The sequence below is a fragment of the Pelobates fuscus genome, chromosome 4 (assembly GCF_036172605.1).
Source record: "Pelobates fuscus isolate aPelFus1 chromosome 4, aPelFus1.pri, whole genome shotgun sequence".
Lineage (NCBI taxonomy): Eukaryota > Metazoa > Chordata > Amphibia > Anura > Pelobatidae > Pelobates > Pelobates fuscus.
This window is the reverse complement of record NC_086320.1, coordinates 159,617,149-159,631,135: the sequence shown is the minus strand read 5'-3', so window position 1 is coordinate 159,631,135 and position 13,987 is coordinate 159,617,149. Positions and strand designations below refer to the sequence as shown.

At 47.1% G+C, this 13,987-nt stretch overlaps 1 protein-coding gene across 1 annotated transcript in view; it reads right to left on the bottom strand.

Annotated features, from left to right (window-relative positions):
- The window catches only part of MCUR1 (mitochondrial calcium uniporter regulator 1), a 40,658-nt gene extending 31,352 nt beyond the window's left edge, over window positions 1–9,306 (bottom strand). The window contains exons 1-2 of the mRNA XM_063451707.1: window positions 8,895–9,306; window positions 2,181–2,300 (exon numbers count right to left, since the gene is read on the bottom strand). Coding sequence (XP_063307777.1) covers window positions 2,181–2,300; window positions 8,895–9,003 — 229 coding nt within the window. The 5' untranslated portion in view covers window positions 9,004–9,306. The remainder of the gene's footprint in view (window positions 1–2,180; window positions 2,301–8,894) is intronic.
- Between the last annotated feature and the right edge of the window lie 4,681 nt (window positions 9,307–13,987).

Sequence of the window (13,987 nt, the reverse complement as noted above, 5' to 3'; positions counted from 1 at the left end):
AATTTTCGGAGCCAACTCTGTACCACCAGCACCCACTAACCCACAAAGGTGCCCAAACTACCCACAAGCTACAGGCGAACACGATGGTACCAGCATCGACCTAGCACGGTACCGGAGTAACCCGATCGAGGTTTGAGGCCTACCGGGCGGACGCTCTCCCAGGTCTCCGAACGGCGTTTGGCTGCCCTACCCCCCCTTGGACCGGTGGGGGTTATCCCGGTCCACACGGGCTACCATGATCAGAGTCTGCCAGGCACAAACAACGGGCATTAACCAAGCTGCGAAGTGCGGACCAAAAGGCTCACCCTAAGATGCGGAGCATCCATGGCCACGTGTGAGGGCAAAGACAGAGCTGACACGTAAAACGAGCCAGTCTACCACACAGCACCATCTTGCTAATCGTGACGGCCCCCACTATGGGCTAGCTGACCCCCTAGGGCAGAAAAAAACTCTACCACCTAACCAGGGAATTGGCTAGCTTGAGACTCTACACCTGTGGTGCTGGCTGACACCTGCACCCACAGGGATACCAGCTAGCACATATGGCTACATACGCAAAAACCTACACGACCACCCACCATTACGCTATAAACACCAGACATAAAGTAAGCCAAACAACCCAATCGACAAACAAGTTCCTTTACACTATCGCATATCCATGTTTTATCCGTTACATCTGTTATATCTGTATTACTTGACCAACTCATGCTATGACTATACAATTTCAAACGTGTTACTCATAATATAAAATAGTGCATGTTAAACCCTGTATGTTAAGCGAGCTAAGAAGCCAGAGGATTGACGTCGGGGTACCTCAGGCACGTATGTACTCACCTTATGCACTGCAAAAATATTAATTCAATTAAAAAAGAAAAGAAGAAAAAGTTAATTGTGTGATCTGTGACATTGGCAAAAGGAAAAAGATAAAGAAGTGTAAAAATTTGTGTCACAATCACTTTAATGCAGAAAAATAAACAGGGAAGTTTATATCAAACAAAAATAGGTATAGATGAAAAATGCTAGTGTTATCAATGTACAGAAATAGAATAGGTACTAATTAAAGGGAACGGTCACTTCCCTGGATTTGTAATGTTATGTTTACTTTTACCTTATATTTAAACAGTTTTTTTTTCACTAAACTCCTTATTGAAGCGAATTAATGTACAAAAATGTAGTAAAAAATGTCTGACTTGGAAACATTCTTACATAATTACAATTTGGCAAATTTTACCTGAATTTTGAAATTAAAGCAACACTTTAACATTAGGAATACAAGCACGTATTCCTAACGTTAGTGATTCGGGGCATTTGAAAGAATGAAATTTCAATCCAATTCTTGCCGTAGCTGAATCTTGCAGCCGCTTAGTAGATAGTCCCTTAATTCCCACAGTATTAGGGAGCTATCTACTAAAAAGGTGAAATACTAAAATTGGTCTCAGACAACTTTACTAATAGTAAGTGAAAATGACTTAGTATTAATAAATAAGGCAGTTTAACATATCCCTCCTGCCCCTACTTGCTATGCCGCGAGTAGGTGCATGTCCATGACCCTTACCATAGTACCACTCATGCACCGCGAGTGTGGGCTATAAAACTAAACTGGGGACCTATTGTCCTCCCTCAGCCCCCTTAAGTGACAAAAGAGGGGGTGGGTAAGAAGCCCACTGAAGACGCCTAGTGACAAAAGGGGAGGGGGGATAGAAAAGATAATGGATGCTGCACTCTTCAAGCTTACAGGGTGCTTAGGACCGGAGGACGGCCAGGTCTCACTTCCATATAGAAAAAATAAATATTGATCCAGGCACTCAAGACAAAATAGCAGCAATGTTTCGACCCAGCAGGGTCTTTATCAAGCTTGACAAAGACACTGCTGGGTGGAAACATTGCTGTTTTGCTCTAAATTAATATTTATTTTCTATAAAAGGGAAGGTGGGACCTACTGTCTCCCCTCCCTCCACTCATGAGCGGCAGGTGGGGTCCCTTAATTGACAAAAGGGGAGAGGGGACCTACTGTCGACCCCTCTCGGCACCAACCTGTGAGCTGCGGTGAGGGGTGGGGGGGGGTGGCCATAACTAACATCTGTAAATCTGTAAATAACAAAACATGATGTTATTTAGTTAATTATGAATCTAAAGAATACATGTCAAAACTCAGAAAAAAAAAAACACATGAAAATTACCTTGAGCTTCCAGAACTTGCACTACAGCATGAGTGTCAAAGTAGAATGTCTTCCCAGCTCCCAAATATATGTTCCTTTTATCAAAATCCTGTTGTGTTGCTGGAACTAACATACTAATTCCTAAAAAAAAAATGAAAACAAGTCATAGGATTTGGGAAGCAAAACAGAAAAGAGGGTTTGCACTCAGTCATAAAAATCACAGGGTGCTAACTGAGCATAGGTCAACATACCCCATCAATCAGAAATCAAAAGAAAAAATCTCAGGCATCAAAAAAAGGATAGGATTTGGGAAGGTTGTAATACACTTTGCATTATCAATGTTCAGAAACTAAAAAAGTCAGAAACTGGGCTGTAGAAAGCAAATCATTCAAGCACCAAGACATTAGCAGAAGATCTTTTAAGCCCAGCAAGTTGCGAGGTGAACCTAAATGGATTGGATTTGTTGTTTCAGCACATCCCACAGATACTGTAATTTTAAATAGAAAATAAAAGTTTAACACTCACCTTATTTCCAGCGCCGCGTGGGTGTCAGTGAGCTTGTCTGTAGTGAGCTTGTGTGTGTGTCAGTAAACTTGTATTTAGTGAGCTTGCCCGTAGTAAGCTTGTGTGTCACTGAGCTTGTCTGTAGTGAGCCTTGTGTGTCTATACTAGTGAGTTTGTCTGTAGTAAGCTTGGGAAGGGCTTACTAAGGAAGTATTATACTCACCAGAACAACTACATTAAGCTTTAGTTGTTCTGGTGACTATAGTGCCCCTTTAATGTAGTTGTTCTGGTGAGTATAATCACTGCCTTACGCCATTTTACTGCAAACACTGCCTTTTCAGAGAAAAGGCAGTGTTTACATTGCCCCTAGTGACACCTCCAAGTGGCCACTCCTCGGATGGCCAGTGGAGGTGCTTCCTGACTCAGTGCTGCACAGTAGGCAGCACTGCCACTCTGTGTCTCCACGCACTGCTTGGTGACGCTGAATTTTCCTCATAGAGATGCATTGATTCAAATATATATATTTGACTTATAGGGCTGGGGCGCTTTACTGCCGAATCCCCTGTGTGAGCTGCCCGCACACTTAAAGGACCACTCTAGGCACCCAGACCACTTCAGCTTAATGAAGTGGTCTGGGTGCCAGGTCCTTCTAGGGTTAACCCATTTTTTCATAAACATAGCAGTTTCAGAGAAACTGCTATGTTTGTGAATGGGTTAAGCCTTCCCCCTAATCCTCTAGTGGCTGTCTCAGTGACAGCCGCTAGAGGCGCTTGCGTGATTCTCACTGTGAAAATCACAGTGAGAGCACGCAAGCGTCCATAGGAAAGCATTATAAATGCTTTCCTATGAGACCGGCTGAATGCGCGCGCAGCTCTTGCCGCGCGTGCGCATTCAGCCGACGGGGAGGAGAAGAGGAGGATGGGAGGAGGAGAGCTCTCCGCCCACCGCTGGAAAAAGGTAAGTTTTAACCCCTTACCCCTTTCCAGAGCCGGGCGGGAGGGGGTCCCTGAGGGTGGGGGCACCCTCAGGGCACTCTAGTGCCAGGAAAACGAGTATGTTTTCCTGGCACTAGAGTGGTCCTTTAAGCCTGCATTGCCAATCCCTGTTATACGTGTCTGAGAGCTGCTGTTGACAGGTACTAGTAGTCATAGGCATGCGCAGCCTATTGCATTAGGGTGTGCACCCTCAAGCACAAGCACACGCGGCGTGTATATATGTATGTATATATATATATATATATACACATATATACACACACACACACAAAGCTGTGTGTGTGCTGTGTGAGGGTGCGGTTAGTGTGATGTGTGTGTGCTGGTAGTGTACTATGTGGGTGAGGGTGTTTGTGTGTGCGTGCTTGTGAGGGTGCTGTGAATGTACTGTGTGTCAGGGTGCTGTTTGTGTGTGTGTGTGCACTTGTGAGGGTGCTGTAAATGTACTGTGTGTCAGGGTGCTGTTTGTGTGTGAGGGTACTGGTAGTGTTTTGTGTGTGTGTGTTTGTTAGGGTCCTGTTTGTGTTTGTGAGGGTGCTGTGTGTGTGGGTGCTGTATGTGTGTGTGGGTGCTGTATGTGTGTGGGTGCTGTGTATGTCTGTGGGTGCTGTGTATGTCTGTGGGTGTGCTGTGTATGTGTATGTCTGTGGGTGTGCTGTGTATGTCTGTGGGTGCTGTGTATGTCTGTGGGTGCTGTGTATGTCTGTGGGTGTGCTGTGTATGTCTGTGGGTGCTGTGTATGTCTGTGGGTGCTGTGTATGTCTGTGGGTGCTGTGTATGTCTGTGGGTGTGCTGTGTATGTCTGTGGGTGTGCTGTGTATGTCTGTGGGTGTGCTGTGTATGTCTGTGGGTGTGCTGTGTATGTCTGTGGGTGTGCTGTGTATGTCTGTGGGTGTGCTGTGTATGTCTGTGGGTGTGCTGTGTATGTCTGTGGGTGCTGTGTATGTCTGTGGGTGTGCTGTGTATGTCTGTGGGTGTGCTGTGTATGTCTGTGGGTGTGCTGTGTATGTCTGTGGGTGTGCTGTGTATGTCTGTGGGTGTGCTGTGTATGTCTGTGGGTGTGCTGTGTATGTCTGTGGGTGTGCTGTGTATGTCTGTGGGTGTGCTGTGTATGTCTGTGGGTGTGCTGTGTATGTCTGTGGGTGTGCTGTGTATGTCTGTGGGTGTGCTGTGTATGTCTGTGGGTGTGCTGTGTATGTCTGTGGGTGTGCTGTGTATGTCTGTGGGTGTGCTGTGTATGTCTGTGGGTGTGCTGTGTATGTCTGTGGGTGTGCTGTGTATGTCTGTGGGAGTGCTGTGTATGTCTGTGGGTGTGCTGTGTATGTCTGTGGGTGTGCTGTGTATGTGTATGTCTGTGGGTGTGCTGTGTATGTGTATGTCTGTGGGTGTGCTGTGTATGTGTATGTCTGTGGGTGTGCTGTGTATGTCTGTGGGTGTGCTGTGTATGTCTGTGGGTGTGCTGTGTATGTCTGTGGGTGTGCTGTGTATGTCTGTGGGTGTGCTGTGTATGTCTGTGGGTGTGCTGTGTATGTCTGTGGGTGTGCTGTGTATGTCTGTGGGTGTGCTGTGTATGTCTGTGGGTGTGCTGTGTATGTCTGTGGGTGTGCTGTGTATGTCTGTGGGTGTGCTGTGTATGTCTGTGGGTGTGCTGTGTATGTCTGTGGGTGTGCTGTGTATGTCTGTGGGTGTGCTGTGTATGTCTGTGGGTGTGCTGTGTATGTCTGTGGGTGTGCTGTGTATGTCTGTGGGTGTGCTGTGTATGTCTGTGGGTGTGCTGTGTATGTCTGTGGGTGTGCTGTGTATGTCTGTGGGTGTGCTGTGTATGTCTGTGGGTGCTGTGTATGTCTGTGGGTGTGCTGTGTATGTCTGTGGGTGTGCTGTGTATGTCTGTGGGTGTGCTGTGTATGTCTGTGGGTGTGCTGTGTATGTCTGTGGGTGTGCTGTGTATGTCTGTGGGTGTGCTGTGTATGTCTGTGGGTGTGCTGTGTATGTCTGTGGGTGTGCTGTGTATGTCTGTGGGTGTGCTGTGTATGTCTGTGGGTGTGCTGTGTATGTCTGTGGGTGTGCTGTGTATGTCTGTGGGTGTGCTGTGTGGGTGCTGTGGATGTCTGTGGGTGCTGTGGATGTCTGTGGGTGCTGTGGATGTCTGTGGGTGCTGTGGATGTCTGTGGGTGCTGTGGATGTCTGTGGGTGCTGTGGATGTCTGTGGGTGCTGTGGATGTCTGTGGGTGCTGTGTATGTCTGTGGGTGCTGTGTATGTCTGTGGGTGCTGTGTATGTCTGTGGGTGCTGTGTATGTCTGTGGGTGCTGTGTATGTCTGTGGGTGCTGTGTATGTCTGTGGGTGCTGTGTATGTCTGTGGGTGCTGTGTATGTCTGTGGGTGCTGTGTATGTCTGTGGGTGCTGTGTATGTCTGTGGGTGCTGTGTATGTCTGTGGGTGCTGTGTATGTCTGTGGGTGCTGTGTATGTCTGTGGGTGCTGTGTATGTCTGTGGGTGCTGTGTATGTCTGTGGGTGCTGTGTATGTCTGTGGGTGCTGTGTATGTCTGTGGGTGCTGTGTATGTCTGTGGGTGCTGTGTGTGTCTGTGGGTGCTGTGTATGTCTGTGGGTGCTGTGTGTGTCTGTGGGTGCTGTGTATGTCTGTGGGTGCTGTGTATGTCTGTGGGTGCTGTGTATGTCTGTGGGTGCTGTGTATGTCTGTGGGTGCTGTGTGTGGGTGATTGTGGGGGGTGGAGGTGGGGGTACATTACTAAATATCCCCCCTCCCTTCTTACTTTATGTGGGGAGGGGGATTCTTGTTCCTTGTCCCTGGTGGTCCAGTGGAGGTGGAGGCAGATCAGTTATCCCCCCTCCCTTCTTATCTTATGCCTGGGAGGGGGGATCCTGCTGCTGCTGCCATCCCTGGTGGTCCAGAGGAGAGTGAACTCTAGCCCCGCAGGGCTAGAGTTCACTCACGCGAGATCTCGCGAGAGGAACCTGGCGGAGCTGCTGGCAATAGCTCCCCGGGTCCTCTCCTGCCTCCCTCACTGCCTGTGAGCCGGTGAGGGGAGGCTGAGAGCAGAGCCGGCGCTCGGATAGCGCCGGCTCTGCATGAGCCGGCAGGGGGGATCCTGAGATCTCCCCTGCCGGTCTCAATGCATAGGCGTGCCGCGGGGATTAGGGTGTGCCCAGGCACACCCCGTGCGCACGCCTATGCTAGTAGTCTAGAGCTTGGAACATAGGATATATGCTCAGCTATCTGTATAATACTATAGTGCTCTCTTTATAATACAAGTCTGTGTGTATAATATCCTGGGACAGTCCATGCTCCCTGTATAGTGCTGTTCTTTGTATAATACAGGTCTGTTTGTGTATAATATCCCAGGACAGTCAGTGCTCCCTGTATAATACAGGTCTGTATGTGTATAATATCCAAGGACAGTCAGTGCTCCCTGTATAGTGCTGCTCTCTGTATAATACAGGTCTGTGTAATATCCCGGAACAGTCAGTGCTCCCTGTATAGTGCTGCTCTCTATATAACACAGGTCTGTGTATAACCAGTTAAAATATTCGACTTTATTAGAAAGATAAATACAATAAATAAGCAATTGAATGAACAAATAACTAAATAAAGAGAACGGAAACTTTAACCATATAAGCGGGAAGGGGGGAGTGAGGTGAGACAGTGAGTGAGATTAACTGTGGCGGTTGCTGCCACTGACATACGAGTCCATGTAATATCGCTTTAACTGTTGCCGATTATTACTTGTATCTCTGCTGCTTTACAAGAACTAGTATATTCGTTTACTGTTCTCCACCAGAGCTGTACTGTGTCATATCGGCATCTAGTGCGATTACATACCTCTGTAGGTGGACGGTGTTGCCACTGAGGTATCTTTTAGACAGCAACGCTTTATTGTTTTACCCTTTAGGGGTCTTTATCTATTATAATTTTCACTTAGATGTGTCTCACCTCACTCCCCCCTTCCCGCTTATATGGTTAAAGTTTTCGTTCGTGTTATTTAGTTATTTGTTCATTCAATTGCTTATTTATTGTATTTATCTTTCTAATAAAGTCGAATATTTTAACTGTTTTTTCCTCAACATCCCGCATATGTTTATATGCGTTTTAGGACAGATTCCTCTCCTATTTTCCTCATTCATACTATTAGGGTTACACCCTGTTCTGTCCTTCAAGCATTTATCTCGGCCCCTTTTTTCTCTCTATATTAGGTCTGTGTATAATATCCTGGGACAGTCAGTGCTCCCTGTATAGTGTTGCTCTCTGTATAATACAGGTCTGTGTGTATAATATCCTGAACAGTCAGTGCTCCCTGTGTAGTGCTGCTCTCTGTATAATACAGGTATGTGTGTATCATATCCTGGGATAGTCCGTGCTCCCTGTATAATACAGGTCTATGTCTGTATAATAACCCGGAAGAGTCAGTGCTCCCTGTATAATGCAGGTATGTGTGTATAATATCAAAGGAAAGTCGCTGGGGACTCTCCTCCCTCTTCCGACATCATTGGCTGAATGCGCATGCAGAACCGCACGCGCAGTCAGTCCATAGGAAAGCATTCTCAATGTTTCCTATGGACGCTGGCGTCTTCTCACTGTGAAAATCAAAGAGAGCCACTAGAGGCTGGATTAACCCATATGTAAACAGCAGTTTCTCTGCTATGTTTGCAGTAGGCAGGGTTAATCCTAGGTGGACCTGGCACCCAGACCACTTCATTGAGCTGAAGTGGTCTGGGTGCCTATAGTGGTCCTTTAAGTTTAAAATTGCCATCTCAATTCCTTGCAATTCTCTCTTTATTGAGTAAACCCTGTAACCTGCACTATAGTAGGCGGAGATTAATTATGTGGGTTGTGAATAGTAGGCGGAGCTTTGCAGCAGTGGGTGTGGTAAATTTTCAAGATAGTAATTGATAGCTGAGCTGGAAAGTGTCCCTGGAATTTTTTTTTATAAATGTTGGCAACTCTGCGGCGGCCGGAGGTGTGTCGCTTGTCAGAAACGGAATTTCTTTAAATTGTCTGAGAAAGGGGCCAGCATTTATTCACCAAAGCAACTCCATCCCATGCAGTGGTTTTGGTGCATAGATTGTCCATTGAATTGCTCTGCACATTAATACTCCTTACTCAGCACCAGAAATCTCCATAAGAAATACCAAGCTGCTGTAGTGCAGTTATAGGTAATGTGTCTGTATGCCACGTGATCTCCCACCAATCTGTCAATCATTTGCACACCTCGTTTCTCACCTTTGCAGCACGTGCTCCGTGTCACCGTCTCGCGCCCACATTTGCAGCCATAGCCACAAGCTGCCGCGCGACTCCGAGCCGCTAGGGGGCGCAGAAGTAACGCTGTCATTGTCTCTTATCCCAGGAACGGGGAGGGGGGGTGCTTTGATTCTAACTGCAGTACACACGGGACAGTGCCCGTCCCTCACCGCAACACTCAGGAGCCAGCCGCTCGTCTCCAATGGCAACCACAGGGTGGGCTAGCTGAAGACAGTATTTAGTACAAGTGTATTATCAGATCACTGTCCGTCCATCCGTTACGGCGCATTGAACACTGTTAGCACGTAAGCCTAAACCCTGGGGTAACTAGCTGCACACTTATGTAGTAATAAAGTTCTGAAGGGAAAAAAAATAAAGGACATTGGCTGCTGGAAGGTTGTCACGTGATTGACAACGTAATCAACGGCCTTCCCATGGGCGTTCCTCATCTCTTCCTGAGGTCTATACACACGAGACACGATACCAGCAAGCCTAGGTGTCTCTGCTTAATGGAATCATATTGTTGGAGTCAGAAGTTACAATTGTTTTAATCTGAGAGGAAGTTTGTGAAGCAAATAATAAAACCAATTTATACTGTGAAATTGCCAATGTTCTGCCTATAAAACGCAGTAGAGAAGATAACCCTGCCCATTCAATTAATCCCCTTTGTTTTTAAGGTTATAGACATTTTTTTTTTTTTACAAATGTTTCCTTACCACTTTATATAATGGTTGCGACTAGTTCCTATCCAGTAGAAGGACCCTGTCCTTTCTGAGGATAGGAAATAGCTTGCTCAGTGTGAGTAAGCTAGTTCCTATCCTTCTAAGGGACCTTTTCGCCCCCTACTGGTCAGGTCCTGTATAGGGATAGGAACTAGACAGCTCACAGTGAGAGAGCTAGTTCCTATCCTGCTAAAGGACCCTTTTGCCCCTAGTGGTCAAGTCCTGTATAGAGATAGGAACTATCCTGCTCACAGTGAGAGAGCTAGTTCCTATCCTGCTAAAGGACCTATTGCTCCATAGTGTTCGGGTCCTCTTAAAGGATAGGAACTAGACAGCTCACAGTGAGAAATCTAGTTCCTATCCAGCAGAAGGACCTTTATAGCTCCAGTTTACACAGGTCCCTTACAGGGATAGGAACTAGACGGTTCACTGTGAGAAATCTAGTTCCTATCCAGAAAAAGGACCTCTATAGCTCCAGCTCACACAGGTCCCTTACAGGGATAGGAACTAGACGGTTTGTGGTGGAATCTCGGTAAAAATAAATTTAGTAGGCCGAGATTACCACGTGGCATGTGTACGTGCATATGCTGACGTATCGATCAGTTGGTTGCACGAGGCAAGATACGATCAGTAGTGTACGGAGCATGTGCAAGAATACAGGATGTAGTATTCCCCTCCTCCATTGTGCTGGACAGGCCATGCGGTCAAGCAGGAAGTTAATTCTTATTTGTATTGATTGGTCAAGAGAATGTGCGGGTGGAGCTTAATATGGGAGGAGTTATGTGCCTATATAAGGAGCCTGCACTATTGTCCGGGGCTCAGAACTTGCTGTATTTTGGTGACATTAGTCCCTCTGAGTCCCGATCGGTGATCCAATAAAGAATCTCTTCCTTCCTGAAGAAACCTGTGTCCATCTCTCTGTGCTTGGCTTCCGTCAGTTTCTCCGGTATCATTTGGTGCATTGGCCGGGAAGCTCATCGTTCAACGGTAGCTGAGAGGCAGAGGCGTGAGACGGTCTATCTTTGCCCACGTTCTCTACGGCTGCACCCCTGAACTTCTGCGTGGACCTCCCTTCGTCTCGGCGCCACTGGTCTGTTGTCCAGGAGATCATCGGCCTCTACGTAAGAAGTGCTGGGGTGTCCCCGTCGATGAGTGTGAACTCAGGTTCAGGAACGAGGAGGTAAGACGACTGCTGTTTTAGACGGTGGACCCACTAGGGGTATACCGATTGTGCGGTAGGCCCATAAGGGGTTTAAATCTGTGTATGGAATCTGCCCCCTCTGTCGGAGGGAAGGAGCGAAGGCGCACCGCTCAATCGACCGCTCTTTAGTAAGACCGTTTGATTTGGTTTGGAGTCAGGCGGGGTTCTGGTGTAAATAGCCCTAGCCGGACACCGGTGTCTTGTCTAGACTAGCGTTCTAGGGTGTACAATTCGTTCGCTAGGTCGGAGGGACCTGGAGACTAAGCAGACTCTGATGTACATTATCGTTTGCTAGATCTCAACCTATCTTGGCTAAGTGGGAAGGCGTGTAAATTTGGAACCCACTAGACTATTGATAGAGTAGAAAGACTAAAAGGGTTCTGTTGTAAATTCCGCCCTCTAGTTCGCTATATGTGGTGCTTGGGCAGTGTGGCTAACCAAAACGGATGTAGATAGTTTTAGGTAGTCCATCAAGGTACTGGCCAATAGTTTAGTTGGGATTGTATATGTGTTAAAGATTGTTAGTAAAGTGTATATCTTGTTAGATAGCGCGAGCTCAGCCGTCTAGCGAGAGTGTTAATAGTGTGTTGCTGTATTATAGTGCACGGTACCATAACCCTGTATATTTACTGACACTGTATATAAGTACTAATCATTGTCGTCTATTGCATGTTTAACACCATAACCACTAATAATTGTATTGTGACCTTAAATTGTGCTTTGACCTATGCTAACCGTACTGTAACCGCTGTTTGTAAAAGACGATGTTACTGGGGTGTGTTATAGACGGGTAATTCATATATAGAGAATTATAGCGTGGGTGACTGTATAGTTTCGCCAAAGGGCATAATATTGATTATTTAGTGACTGGTGTAACAGCTGTGTGTGTACGGGAATTCCCTGAGTGTTTATTGTGTTATTGTGTATGTTTCACTTGGTAACTGTACCACGTGGTGCTGCTGCCGGAAGAAACGGGTGTGACTGTTGAATAGAACGTGTGCATAGTATTCGTTGTCAACGACGCTCCATTGATAAGTATGGGCGCGTCGGAGTCGACGATTTTGGATCCCTTAGGTTGTATGGTAAAGAATTTTAAAAAGGGATTTACAACATGTGATTTTGGGGTTAAAATGTCCCCTGTACGTTTGGTCACTTTGTGCACTAGGGAGTGGCCTACTTTGGTTGCGGCATGGCCGCCACGTGGCAGTTTGGATCCAACTCTGGTACAGCGTGTACACGTGGCTGTATCAGGTAGGCCTGAACTTTACGGACAGTTTCCATATATTGATTGTTGGAGACAGGCCGTAAACGACTCGCCAAGATGGATTCGGATATGCCACGAGGAGCAATTTCGCCTCATGGTGGCAAGGTCTTGTTTGTCCACTAGGACTATGGTTAGGCCCATTTTGGACACGCCCCCTGAGTCCGAGATCCCTTTGCCGCCCCCTTACTTCCCTTTAGAAGGAAGTGATACGAGTACAGGAAGTTCTACACCCCTTCCCCCATTGCCCCCATCCGCTTCCTCCTCCAGTGCAGAATCCACCCCCCGTCGTACTAAACCTCCCCTTCCGGAACCAACCCCCGTTAGATCCGATTATCCTGATTTGGCGCCACTTCAAACTTCCGGTCAAGCTTCTTCTAGCTCGGCTCGGAATATTCTATTCACCGACCTTCCCCAAAATCAAGCTTCTACATCCTCATGTCTTACCACCCCCCGACCGGAACCTCTAACCGACGCCCCTCCACGTAGCCCTATACTAACCCGACAACTGACCGGTACCCAACGACCCAAACATTACCAGATGCCTCTTCGTCTGAATCCTGGGTCAGCCTATCTCGATGCCGCAGGTCAAATGGTTTATGCTGACCCAGTCTTCGTATATGTCCCGTTCACTACTACCGATCTCTTGAATTGGAAGACCCACAATTCCTTGTACACTGAGAAACCACAAGCTATGACCGATCTGTTCACCTCGATAGTTCAGACACATAATCCGACATGGGCTGATTGCCAGCAGTTATTAATGACATTGTTCAATAATGAGGAAAGGACTAGGATTAACCAAGCGGCCATTAAAGCGCTAGAGGATGAAGCCCGTGCTTTAAATCAAGCCAATCCAGCAGCATGGGCCGCAACACATTATCCTAACACCGATCCCGACTGGAATGTTAATGGCGCAGATATGGTTCAACTAAAAGCCTATAGAGACGCTATAATTGCTGGCATGAAAGCCGGAGGGAAGAAAGCCATTAATATGTCGAAGACAGTTGAGGTGATTCAGAAAAGTGATGACGCGCTCAGTGTCTTTTATGACCGATTATTGGAGGCATACCGCTTGTATACCCCCTTTAATCCGGAAGACGCTGATAATTCCCGAATGGTAAACTCCGCCTTTGTCAGCCAAGCTTACGGAGATATTAAGCGCAAGCTACAAAAGTTAGAAGGGTTTGCAGGAATGTCCATCACCCAACTAATGGAGGTAGCGAATAAGGTGTACATGAATAGGGAGTCAGAAAGTAAGAAAGAGGAAGAGCGCAAGATGTGTAAAAAGGCTGATATGCTAGCGGTAGCGATCGCAGGCGTAGATAGACGGGGCCCAGATAGAGGCGATAGTAGGTGGAATAGGGAGCCCTTGAGTAGGAATCAGTGCGCGTATTGCAGAGAAGAAGGGCATTGGAGAAGCGAGTGTCCGCAAAGAGAGCAGTACGAGAAAGACCCACCCAGGGCAGGTTATGGAAACTTTAGAGGCAGAGCGAGAGGTAGAGGAGGCCCTGGAGGGAGTAATGGTAATAGAGGGAGTAATGGTAACAGAGGAAGTGTAAGAGAAGACAGGTACTATCCAGCAGCGCAAAGGTCCCGCGATAGAGAAGGTAGGGACTTTGTAGGATTGGCTGACACGGTCATGGAGGACTATTGATACCGACCGGGCTCCATCCCCCTTGGTCGAGCGGAGCCTATGGTCGATGTATCAATAGGGGGAAAAATGAGTGCATTCATGATCGACACTGGTGCTGAACATTCAGTGGTGACTAACCTAGTTGCTCCTCCATCTGGAAGAACTATTACTGTAATAGGAGCAACTGGAAGAAGTACTGCAAAACCGGTTCTTAAAAGTCGACTCTGTACATTGGGTGGCCACGTAGTAAAACAT